The sequence below is a fragment of the Cydia pomonella genome, chromosome 20, assembly GCF_033807575.1.
Source record: "Cydia pomonella isolate Wapato2018A chromosome 20, ilCydPomo1, whole genome shotgun sequence".
NCBI classification, from domain to species: domain Eukaryota; kingdom Metazoa; phylum Arthropoda; class Insecta; order Lepidoptera; family Tortricidae; genus Cydia; species Cydia pomonella.
Window position 1 is genome coordinate 245835 of NC_084722.1, and position 13519 is coordinate 259353.

Here is a 13519-nt window from a genome sequence, read left to right on the forward strand (position 1 = left end):
CTTTGTTTATTATTTCTGTCTTACTTTATCTCTATTTAAAACTATTTTAGCCATAAATGTTTGAACGTAGCTCAGCAAGGCTAAGATGGTCGGCTCTTTATCATTTGTCACCATACCTGTCCCGTTCTAACAAGTATGTAAGTGCGAAAGTGACGAGCATAGTGACAAGTGATAAAAATGGAACCATGATGCCGCCGCTGACCTATTTTTCCTATTTCCTATCTAAACATTTCAAGTCAAATTATGGTTCGTGTCATTCACTATGACGCGCAGATTTCCAAATATAACCATCAATAACATGTCAATACTAGTCTTCTTCTTCTTCTTTTAAAATATGGCTTCCATCAAATCTGTGATGATTTTGCCAATGTCAAGTTTCGTTGTAAGTTTTAAGTGTGCTCGTAGAGCATGACGTTGTTCGGTAGTTGCTTTTAGTAAAGAGATAGCTGGACTTTACTAACAGCCACGATGGATTGCCGGCATTGATGTAAGTAAAAGGGGTAGATATGTGACGTTTGAATGAATGAATGAATGAATATTTGAATGAATGAATATTTGAATGAATGAATATTTGAATGAATATTTATTGCATGTCACATTACATAAATTGTTAAAGGTGGTACATTTTAGGAGGTATACATGTGACGCCCTGCAAGGGCATAGCAATTTAAGCCTTAAATTTAGATAACTTAAATCTACTTAGCTTAAACTAGGTACATTTTAATCATTTATTTGTATTTTCCTAATCATATTCTTCACTAAAAAATTCATTTAAGTTGTAGAAACATTTACTTGCCAGAAATATTTTTAATTTATCATTAAACAACTTAGGTTTATTTAGGTCTTTCAGGGAATTCGGAAGGTGATTATAAATTTTTATGGTCATGTAATGAGGGCCGGACGTAACAAGCTTTAATGTGGAAAGTGGCAATCTTAGTTTATTTAAGTTTCGATTGTTTCTCCTATTATTAATTAAAGGCGTATATAAATCGATGTATTTCCTGACAAACTTGCTCGACTCGAATATGTACATAGAGGTCAGGGTGAGTATTTGGTGCTTAATGAAATAGGGGCGGCAGGAGTCTAGTTGGTCAATATTAACTAGTATCCTAATGCATGTTTTTTGTAGTATGAAAATTTTGTCTACATCACTGCTATTTCCCCACAGCACTAGGCCGTAAGATAATCTAGAGTAGGCGTATGCGTAATATGCTGTGAGAGCCGTCTTAAAATCCGTAACGCGTTTCAAGTGATGGAGGGCGTATATAAAAGAGGATAGTTTTTTTGCAAGTTTTTGGATGTGCGGTTTCCAAGACATGTTAGTATCTAGTTCCAGTCCTAGAAGGGTAGCCGAGCTGACGTGTTCTATACATGTATTTTGGTAGCTGAAATTTAAAGGCAGGGGGGATTTTTGGTAGGGTTTAAATTGAATAAGTTTTGTTTTTTTGAGATTAAGTTCTAGATTATTATTTTGTAGCCAATTTACGATTTTATTCAAGGTGGAGTTTAACTTATTTTCAACGTCACCAAACACATCGTCCCATGGGAACAATACCGAAACATCATCTGCAAAAAGTGTACAATGGTCTTCTAGTATGTCGGGAAGGTCGTTTATGTAAACAAGAAATAAGATACATCCCAAGACACTGCCTTGGGGGATAGAGCCGGTTACAGGAAGTCTTGCAGATCTGACTTTTTGGATTTGTCCCGTCACGAAGTCTACGTTTTCGATGTCTACATGCTGGACGCGGTTTGTGAAATATGACTTGAACCATTCAAAGGCAGTGCCTCTAATTCCCGTATTATAAAGTTTGTCTAAGAGGATCTTGTGATTGACTCTATCGTATGCTTTACTCATATCAAGCAAGAGGCCGACCGCATATTTTCTATCGTTTATTACATTTGTAATTTGCTGGACATATCTGTAGATTGCAAGGATTGTTGACCGGTTTTTTCTAAAGCCATTTTGGTTGTCATTTAAAATTTTGTACTTTTCATAGAAGGAGTAGAGACGTTTTATCATTACAGTTTCGTATATTTTTGCTGCTGTCGGTAGTAGAGCAATTGGGCGGTAGTTATTTACGTCTGTAGTATCTCCTTTTTTATATACCGGTTTAATTAGCGAAATTTTTAGTGCATCTGGGAAAGAGCCTTCAGAAAATGATTGGTTTATGAGTTTAGTGTATGGGATAGCTAAAATTTCTGAACAGCTTTTAATTAAAGTTGGTGGGATCTCATCAATGCCGCAAGATGACGTTAATAGTTGACAAAACTAAAATCTGGTCCAGCACCCACTCATTTGCAAATACTACACACCATTATAATGTACATGTGCACAACGAGCAACAGGGATAACCAAATATAGTTAACAGTGCTGCGCAAGCGAGACCCCTATATTTTGCGTATTCCTCGAGGTGCAACAGAGAAAAACTAATAACATTATACAAATGTGTAGGCGAGACGTACATACTTCTTACATTGTCGTCTTAAAGTGATATTAAGTCATTTCGATTTTTAAAAAATACAATGATTTGATATTACCTAATCTTAGACCGTCTCTCACTTCAAGCAAATATCTGAGCGAGCGAGTTACACTGAGATTAATATCAAATGATTGACTATCATATTTTTAAAGCATGAAATTGACCCTCGTTTTTTACTTCTGAAACCCTGGTCGACTATTCACTTTGTTCAACTAACGTGTCGCCTCGAGAAAACCAGTATAACGATATGATCTCAGTTGATAGGGATCTCGAGGTTCCACTTCTGATGGTTTTTCGGAAAAGACAAGTACGCTTGACAAGAGATAATGTAAACACTGGTAATTCGTAGTTACTCCTGGTATTTATATATTCCAATCGTTCACCGAGCGCACGACTCAAGATAACCAATATAAAAGTGTGAACCTTGTTTATTCATAGTTACGATACGTATACGGATTCACTTATATTGGACAAGTTGTAAGTCATGGGAATAAGCGCCTTCAACGGCGGTCTTTATTAGGTAGCGTCAGGAAACAAATATTTATAAAATATATACGAAATTAAAATAAATAGGCACTTTATTTATTTTATGGAAAACAATTTTTTTTTCGCTAACACATTATATAAAATATGTAAAACTGTATGTATTTTATATGTAAAACCGATAGTTTATCTATACAATTAAAAAAAATATGCGGAGAGGGCGGTATAAAAAGGAAAATTATAATGTATGGAGAAAAAAAAAATTGTATCAAAAACGAAACCGAGCATCATTTTTAATTTTCACAATTCAATCGCTAGGCATTTCCACAGCTGCAGCTCGTTTTAAAATAGAAATAAGTGAAAGTTTTTTCTCTAAACGTTATAGTTTTAATTTTTTTAATGTTAATACTGATTTTGAAGTTATATTTTTTTTAATCATTCCCTATCGAAGGCGAAATTAGCAATGTCCCACTTTTCTCGATTTGAGACGGCAGCGTGCCCTTACATTAGAATGTTCAATTTAAAGTATTCGTTCTGATTTTCATCGTTTTCATTTTCATCACCTTAGTTGCTCTACAAAGAGGACAAATTAAAACAAATACTCAAACGGTAAATACGTAGTTAGGGAGTTTCGTTCTGTTTATAATCAGCAGTTCCACTACACTAATTGCCAGTTTTTGGATGAAAATGCTTAATTTGTAAACAAAAACCACAAAAATCACTATATGTGTACCTATAAGACTTTAAGTGTTCCCTCAATTCTTCATGGATTCCATCATTAGAACTTTGAACCCGGGACGGGATCATCGGCTTTATAGGCAGGGTCACTGCCCACTAGGCCAGACCAGTCATCATACATTTTACTTGACAAATAGAGATGATTATTATTTATTTCTTTTGTTTATGATAAAAGGTTAAATTTGATTGATCTAATATCTGTTCTAAATATTTTTACACAGTTTTTAACATACATAAATACATCTTAAAACTACACTATAACTCGCATATTAAAATTGTAAATCGAGCTCTCGTTAAAAATGTTGTCCATAGTTTTCCTATTGTTGTACAAGTACTATTTAGTAATTTTTGATGGACTATTCCCGATATTTGGATTTCAAGTTAATGCAAGATATTGTTTTAACAATACTATCAGAAAAACTGAATTTTTGGTTAACAACCGGTTATTCGTATATTAAAATAAAAACCGGTTACATTCTATAGTTTCAAGGAATAGGAGCACATGATTTAAAAAGTTGCATTATTTATAAAAAAAATTGCTGACTCTACAATGCATGAAGTGGGCAGGCCTACTTGACACTCGGATAAACGTGTTACTCACATGGGTAATGCATTATTTAGCTGTCGCGCTCACTCAATAACAAGGAAATTTTTAATTTTATTTAGAAAAAAATATGTTTTCAAATGTTATAACAGTACTTACGAATGAAAAGTGATACCGTGAGCTTTGTTTTTGTGCTTGGAGCTATTGAAGCACTGGAAAAAGGCGCAACACGGCTTTCTTTGGCAATATTTTATCGAATTTGATGACAATGTTGACACTTCAGCGTCACCCGTACGACTAATTCAATATAGGTCCCGGAACCTATATTTTGTGGCTCACGATCGAGCGCCTGGTACCTCATCTACCCCTATTACGTACATCAATGATTGCCGGATGTTGATTAAAACATGGTTAAACGCGTTTCAAGATTAGTTTTTCATTAACTGCACACTTCCACGATAGTTCACTGCATAATAAGCTAATATCAATACTACACTTTGAACAACATAAATGAGCAAAACACAAAAAAATATTCTTGAGACGTCTTCGCCATCTTGAATCTCAACGACAACCGACAATACTAGTCAAGGCAGGCGTCGTCGTGAATGACACGATCTATAACCTTTCGAGTATGGAAGGTACAGGCAAGGCACAGAATCTCTATAGGCAGAACTGTTGCAAAAGTGTCCAGCTGTCAGCTATAAATAATAGTTCCTAATCTCTTCAGAGTAGCGCTAGAGTAGCTAAGAACCTACGCGGTATTGCCGGAGTGAAGTGCGCTGGCTATGATTAGATTTTTTTCTCAAGTATTCTAGGTATTGTAGACACTTTTTGGTATATAGAGATTCTATTCCTTAACTCTACCTTCCATACTTTTGAGCGCTATCTGTCAAACCCAAGAACGTCATGCACACGCCAACATCTCTGGTATAAGCTAACAAACAAACTGTACTGTAGGGCTAAGATGATCGCGTCTTTATCGTCTGTCATGTTCTAACAAGTAAGTGCGAGAGTGACGCATGACGCGGCAGGCGATAAAAACGCAACCAAGCTACCGCCGCTTGAAACATTGAAGGTTACTTTGACAACGTAAGCCATAGCATTGAAGCGTTCTTGGCGCCAGAGGCACGACTTTACGCCTTTAGGTATTTTTGGCGTTCACAGTATTAAAAATTTTGTTACATAAAAACTAAGTATACTTAGGATATTTTAGAGACAATACCATAGTATTTTGGTCTTCTATTGTCAATATATATTGGTATAAATAAACCTAACACGTGTATTTTTCGTACTACGTCATAAAATCAAACTTAAGTCAATCAGACATATCTGAAATAGATGTTTTTTATTTTTATTTAATTTAATTCACGGTAGAACGCAAAGTAGGACGCTGAGCGCGAAGAATTTCGAACAATGAAAGAATTTCTTATTTCTATCGCACGGGCGTAATTATATCGCTGTCCCGCCCTTGATGCCGGCGAGCAATGTGTGAACGGGACAGCAATATATGTACGCGCGTGCGAAAGAGATAGGAAGAGGCGTGTCAATGTTCGGAATAGTTCGTGGTCGGTCGGTTGGTTGCCGGGGCCGTCAGCGCGGGCCGGGCGGCGGCGGCGGCGCGGCGTCGTCCAGCGCCTCCAGCTCCAGGTACTCCACCTCGCCCTCCGGCTCCTCCGCCTCCATCGGCAGCTCGGCGCCGTCCTCCGCCTCCTGTGGACAACAACGATACTATATTGTGCAACGAGGGGGGTAACTTCATTTTTGGATACGAGGGTGATGAATTAAAGACCCGAGTTTGCAATATTCTTACCCCCGGAGTTACACACAATGTTTTTCATCACACTTGCGAAAAAAAACTAAATTTTATGCGAAATAATTCTTAACCTTTTCAACGCTTTTCCACGTGTCAAGAAATGCCATGGACGCCAAAAAGTTAACCGGTGAAGAGCGAATATGAAGCTTAACTGTCAGTAGGAAAGTCGCTTCGACAACGTCCGCCGTAGCCTTTTTAATGGTCATTGGCGTCGCGGGCACGACAGACGATGACCGTTTTAGTGGTCTTTGGCGTTGAAAAGGTTAGGTAAATACGGTGACATATTCAAATATTCGTCCGCCATTTTGTAATTTCTTGACAGGTTAGGTGTCGAGGCACAGACATATTCGGCATTCAGCCACGATTGAAAATTGTGTAAATATATTTAAAACGGCTGTTAAATTGATCAAATTAAATAATTTTAAACATAAACAAAAATATTAAACTACAAACGTAAGTATATTAAAAGTAAAACTCATTTATGCTTCTTGGTTTGTATGAATACGTGACATAATAATTTAAAAAAGCTACAACTCCCTAGGGAGCCCTTACAACGTAATTGGAAAGTAGTGTGTTACCTGCGCCTGCGCCGGCTCCACCTGCGCGTTGCGGTGCACGCGCGCGTGCCGCTTCATGGCCGCCGCGCTCGCGAACCTGCGCACACAACTAGTGATGGGTAGGACATCAATTTAAAATGAGTTTGTATGAGTACCTCATTCTCTAAAATGAGGTGTTACAATGTCTTACATCAAATGAGGAGAGGTACTAGCACTTTTGCAGCATCGACTATTCCATCAACTCCAACGGCAGCAAACCATATTTAATGTAAATACATATTTAGGCATTGCTAAACTTCCTTTTAAATATTTACTTGGAGTGCAATTCTGGAGGTTTAAAACAGAACTTTAACAACAGAAGACATACATTTAAGAATCAAACTAAGGAGTTAAAGTACATACATCCTATTGCAACTTAATTTGATGCTTTTATGAAACTTGTTCTAATTTAGCAGTTTATTATTTTTATTGTTAGATTGTTCAGTATCAATCCTTGCTACTTGATATAATTTTAAGTTTAACATTCATATATTGAAATAAATACTAACCATAAACTACCAAACAAACAATTAACAAACTAAGGAGAACAAATCCAATATTTTTTGTACCATTATTATATAGAAATTACTAACTTACCACCTCATAATTTATCAGTAATAATAGCATTGTAATATGATAACAAACGAAAGCCTCAATAACGTTCGCGCGGTAATGCCACCGGCGTGTAATATACACTTGATTTTTGTATGCAAAAGACACAAAGAAAGACCCACAGGTATATTTTATCGCGAAAACAATGTTAATATATTGTTATTTTGGTATAATTATAAGAATGGTCACTGATCACTATTTATAAAACACAACTAAAGATTACGAACAAGTTTTTCGAGTTTCTCGTACTATAAATATGTCAAAATCATAAATGATCGAAATACTATACGAAGCACGTTAACAAAAAGTATTACAAATTCAAATCGTTAAAATGTACATGTTTATTTCACCTATACACATTATATTTACTTTTTTATTAATAAACTAATGTAAAATATCATATTTTGTGTACGCCACTATATTATATTTCAATAATTTAAATAATATTTTGGTCTCTTAAACGATAACTGTTTCTAAGCTAGCTTCGTAAATGCCCAGTGAGACTTGGTTGGCATTTCAATCGCTTACCAAGTAACCATTTCACTGTCCAGTCTAATTGATTCAGATTATACATGACACCAGCAATATGAGTCTTGAGGTCAGGTTATACTGGTATGCGCGTTAGTACAATAATAGCTAACAAATATGGAGGCCTACCGCGAACCACGAAGTTTTGCCTTGCTGTCGCACTTACGTATGAAATTACAAGTGCGACAGAGAGAAAAAACTTTCTTCGGTAGGTTCTTTGATGACTTAGATTTTTCGCTTTTGACAAGTAACTTAGCAATGCTAGGATCAAAATGGCGTAATATGTATGTAAGCTTGCGGACGCTTACGCTTGTTTTATTCGTGTTTCATTTTTAACGTATTTTCGATGAGGTGTTATTGAAGCACACACGGCGCGTGTCTGTCTCACTCCCTCTTTCGGTAAATCTAATTCATTGTTTCATTTTGAAAAGATTTTTGAGGGGATGTCACAGTGAGGCGAGTGAATGGTACAAACAAAACGCATTTCTCGGTGGACCTTTTGTCCTTGCAATAAGGTTTGTAGTTGGGCAGTTGATAGTGTGAGCGATGAATGCGATGACGTCAATGACTCATTTCTTCATTTGAATGTCGGCGAGCACCGAGCGCCTCGCGACTCTCTTGCGAGTTGTGAGGAACGCGAGTGAGTTTGAAAGGCTGAGAGTTTTTTTTCAAATTTGAAGTGTTTGAATGGTTTGAGTGGTAAGAGCTGTGTATGATGCGCGCGAGTAAATGAGTAAAATTAATTGAGGAGTGATGTATGACATTTATGCGGTGTGAAGTTCTGCGACAATTTAACTAAATGAGTGGTACAAATGAGGTGCCTCACGAGTGAGCAACTCAACACTACACACAACTACCATGTACCATACAGATGTAAACACTTCAACGTTCTACAAATATAGAACACGACACACCTGCACGTTAAATAATAAATAAGCCCCACAGTAAGCTCAAGAAGGTTTGTGTTGTGGGTACTCAGACAACGATAAATATAATATAAATACTTAAAACCATAGAGAACACCCATGAGTCAGGAACATCCGTGCTCATCACACAAATAAATGCCCTTACCGGGCCTCGAACCCAGAACCGTTGGCTTCATAGGCAGGGTCCCTACCCACTAGGCTAGTCCAGTCATCAAAATACATAAACAAATGAATGACATAACATACATGTATGAATTTTGTATCAAACCGAAACATCTGCGAACGATGCTTGTTAGCGGATGATGTAACCGATGCGAATCAAGGAATGTCAAATGCCGAAGCACCAACAGAAAGATCACAAATACGAGTACAAGACGATAGTTGACTGCCTTTTGTCCTGGTCTGCCTAAAACGTAGTCTGACTAAGTCGCGTCATGCCTAGACCAACCGAGAAATAGTCGCACTGAGACTTAGGCCTAATGAGTTTTTGTCCAAATGCGAATCTGGCACAAGAAGACTTAGGCCTCTTGCATTATTGTCGAAAAGCGAATCTGGCACAGTGAGACTTATACTTACGTATTACGTTTTTATCCAAATGCTCCTATAATAGATTTTTTCTAATCGTTTATTTTCCAAAAACATTTCCTCTTAAACGTTGCTAGACGGATCCCCGCTTCGCGGGATTCCTATTTCTGGGTAGTTTGCCCTTCGAGCATCTGAAGTTGCCTAACGATCCTAACCTACCTATTGAATAATTGTGACTACCCTGAAAACATTACACTTTGGGGGAAAAAACGACTGTGAATTTCGTTACGCCGAACAAACGAGTTTACGGCGTAGATCGAGCGATTCACTGGTGATTAGGCGTATCGCGAAATGGACAAACAGCTACTTAGGCTTACTGCATTTGGGACATATAGCGATATAAGTAATAGGTCAATAGCGATTTAGGCGAATAGCGAATTTCAAATTTTTGTCATAATGCGAATTAGTCAGACTACGTTTTAGGCAGACCCGGATAAAAGGGTTTACTGCAACTGCCTAAATTACAATGATTGCACAGGAGATGTCAGATTTTAGGCGCGAGGTGTAAATGTGCAGTTTATCCTTCCAATGTAACCACTTCCACTTGCTTTGGCGTGAAGTGTCAATGCACAAGATAAAATAAAAACTAGAAAATATTTTTTTTAACCACATCAACTGGTAAAGGCCCTCTTGATTGTTCAAAAACTAATGAGAAAGTTGCATTTTATCCACCTGTGGGGCACAGTAATCAGATGCAAGTTTTTAGCCTGGCCCCCCGCGGCCGGCCGGACAGTGGCGGTCAGCCTGGCCCCCCGCGGTCATATTCTACTTAGCTTCTTTCTGTCGCCTTAACTTCTTCCGCACTTCGCATATCTGGTGACTTCAATGTGCGACATCAGGTTGCTCCTGCAGACCGACAGGACGCTACGACGATACTCACGTGCGGCCGCACTCCTCGCAGGAGGTGGCGTCGGCCTCCCGCGGCGTCTCGTCGGCGCCGCCGTGGCACTTGCGGATGTGCGACATCAGGTTACTCCTGCAGACCAACAGAACAGTTATAACAATAGTACTTCAAAGGACTACTCTCACAAAGTGTGGGTAAGGTCGGTTACACCAAACCGTCTGTCACCGTTAAAAAGTTCACTAAATTGTCTTGTATCGTAAACCTCATATAGTGTCGTTAGTCAGTCCGTCAACTGTGGTCGGTGCAACTCCACCGAGTGGTCCTTAAGAAGATTAAAATAGACTGTGATGATTTATTAAACTAGTTTTTATAAAACAGATAAGTTTGCGAGCGGTACTGTAAATTTCTCCACCACTACCTCTTAACGAACTGAGCTATCGAAGCTCACTAGAAGCTTTTCTGTAGGTGAAGTTTTTCCGTTTTTCTTTTAATATAAAACAAACACAGTGAAGCGAAGCACACTGCCTCGCTTCACTGTGTTTGACACGTGAGTTAAGAAACTGGATAGACTCGGAAGTCTCTACGAAGACAAAGCAAAGTTAACAGACATGTTGTAGAGTGGATGAAACGGTGTGCAGGCTGACCTGGACGCGAAGCGCAGGATGCAGCCGTCGTGTCCGCACACGAACTGGCGGGCCTGGCGGTGGCGCAGCACGTGCGCGCTGAGCTCGGCGGCCGAGCCCAGCGGCAGGAAGCAGGCGGGGCAGGCGTGCCGCGCGCCGCCGCGCCCGTGCGCCGCGCCCACGTGCGCCGCCAGCGCCGCGCGGTCCGCCAGCAGCAGCGCGCAGCACGGGCAGCGCGACGGGCACTGCTGCTCGTGCCGACGGAGCTCGGATTGAGACTGGGAACATTTTTTTTTTATCCAATCATACGACCTGAACTACACGTTGGTTTGTTAAGTGCGATTTCATAGATTTGCTACTTACATTTAGTAATCAATATGTAAATCGAGCCTAAATTTTCATGCGAAGTACTACAACAAATATGGCGCAACGGAAGGTATCCATATAAAACAATGAAGTATGTTTGTATTTATTCAGTTGGTACCTGGAGCTGGGTGTGGCAGAGGTTGCACTGCGCGTGCTGCGGGGCGGGCGCGTGCGCGGCCTGGTGCTCGCGGAGCGCGGCCGGCGCCGCGAACTGCGCGCCGCACGTCCAGCACGAGTGCAGCGCGTCCGTCGGGTGCGTCGCCATGTGCGTGCGGTATTCTGACACACGCTGAAACAGATAAACTATGTCAGAATGGAATAATGGTGTAAAAGTAGTCATTTTTTTCTTGAATAGCCAATGTCTCCCTACTATTCAAAGACCTAATTAAATGTTGAAAAAGAGTGGTAATATTAAACTTATCTTAAATACATTATATGCAGAGTACACTAATGATCTCCGCACTGGGAAGCCTATACCACGGAGCCCGCGCATGATATCGATTGAAATTTTAGAAATACTAAAGGAACTCACTAGTCTAAAGCACCGCAGAGAATGTGGAGACTTAATAGAGATGCGCAAAATACTATCTGGGCACTATGAGCTCAAGGATTTTCAAGAGATGTTTAAGTGCAGCAAAATTTTAGATAGCAACAGGTATTATAGGTAACATGCAGGATAACAGATATCCTCAAATAATTAATACCTGAAAAGAAAGTGGGCACACAGAACACTGGTACACATGGTCTCCTCGGGCATTCCTTGCACGCTCCAGTTCCTCATCATCGGCAGCTGCAGCAGCAGCTAAGGCATCTTTCTCCACCATAATAATGTCTGCAGACAATAACACATTAAATATATTATTTTCTCAACACAACATGTGTCAACACAATCGACAATCACCTGTGACATATCTATAAAATCTATTGCTGTCTTGTCTCAAACCCTGTACAATCTTTGACAAACACTACATCAGAGAAAAACAAGACTACTGTGGACATACCTTCCTCACTATATGTGCCCTGAGCAGCCCCGGCTCCACCCACAACAATAAACACATCAATGCGCTGTGTGAGCTCGTGCAAGCGTCTACGCAAGGCGCGTAACTTCTCGCCTAGCGGGGCCGCAGCCCGTGCCGACAATGCACAGCTGAACTCATACGCCTCCGCGGCGCGGCGCGCGCAACCACCGCAGATACGGCCCTCTGGCAACACCTAAGACAATAGGGAAATAAAGTGCATTTGGTAAATGTGAAACCTAGATACAGTTTTATCCTAAAACTCCTTTGTTGTTTATAGTTGCCCCCAATGTTCTTTTTAAGGCTTACAGTTTCTTGGACCCAATTTATCTAAGCAATCAATCGAATACGAAATTGCTATAAAGGATGATTGAATAGTAAATTGGTCTATATTAGAATCTGGGACATAAAAACATCGTGACTTCCCGCCATCCACTAAGCAGACGAGAAATGAAGTACGGACACTGAGTCAATACCGATAGCTTGCCGGCGGCTACAGTACCTTATTGTTGTTGATCTGCAGCAGCATAGTCCGCAGCGGCGGAGCGCCGGAGAGAGGCGGCGCGGCCGCGTCGTGCTCCTCCGGCGACAGCAGCTCGCCGCCGCCGCCACACACGCAGCACGCCTCCGCTTCCGTCTCCACCTTCATCACCGTCGCCATCACACTGTGCTTGATATTTAAAAGTGATGCACAAAAATACACAAACGTAAACCGTAGAGTAATAGGAATTCGCTCTTCGCTCGGAAGAGTCGGAAGAACGACGCAGTGACAGAAATGTGACACTCAAAGAGCATATAATCACTACGTTTGTGACACTACTCACTACTGACAGTTCAAAAAGTGACGCTTAAGCTATTTGGGATACTTGAATCAATGTTAATCTTGATTGAATCCAAAGAGCTGGTTTTCAGGCTATGACCACTAAAATCGAAGTTCGTCTCAATTGCAGGCATTTTAGTCTGTCACTCTAATTACGTCTTCGTGAGATTAAAAGAGAAAGATCCCCGCAATTTGCAATTTTCGGTTTTCGCGGTAGGCCCTCCGCCCTTATTTTTAACGCGAAATATGATAAAAAATTTGGTATTAAATAAGGCTTGCCGCCGTTCATATTTAAATCATGAAATTATTTAAATGCCGACCGAATAAAATTTGACGACCGGTCTGGGTAGGTAGTGGGTAGTGACCCTGCCTATGAAGCTGATGGTCCCGGGTTCAAATCCTGCTAAGAGCATATATTTGTGTGATGAACACGGATATTTGTTTCTGAGTCATGGGTGTTTCTATGTATTTATAATTATAATATATTATATATATCGTTGTCTAGGTCCTACAACACAAGCCTTATTGAGCTTACTATGGGA

General features: G+C 39.9%; 1 protein-coding gene across 2 annotated transcripts; it reads right to left on the reverse strand.

Annotated features, from left to right (window-relative positions):
- Positions 1-4549: 4549 nt before the first annotated feature.
- On the reverse strand, positions 4550-12936 carry LOC133529365 (zinc finger protein 668-like). 2 transcript variants are annotated; one of them, XM_061867071.1, is made up of 8 exons: positions 12660-12936; positions 12143-12353; positions 11846-11973; positions 11260-11430; positions 10797-11053; positions 10189-10284; positions 6646-6715; positions 4550-5958 (listed from the first exon to the last, which is right to left on the reverse strand). In XM_061867071.1, exons 1-8 carry the CDS (start codon positions 12816-12818, stop codon positions 5839-5841), a joined length of 1212 nt encoding a protein of 403 aa, XP_061723055.1. In that variant the 5' UTR covers positions 12819-12936; the 3' UTR covers positions 4550-5838. The 2 variants fall into 2 exon arrangements, with proteins under 2 accessions (XP_061723055.1, XP_061723054.1); XM_061867070.1 differs by having other exon boundaries at positions 6640-6715.
- Positions 12937-13519: the final 583 nt, after the last annotated feature.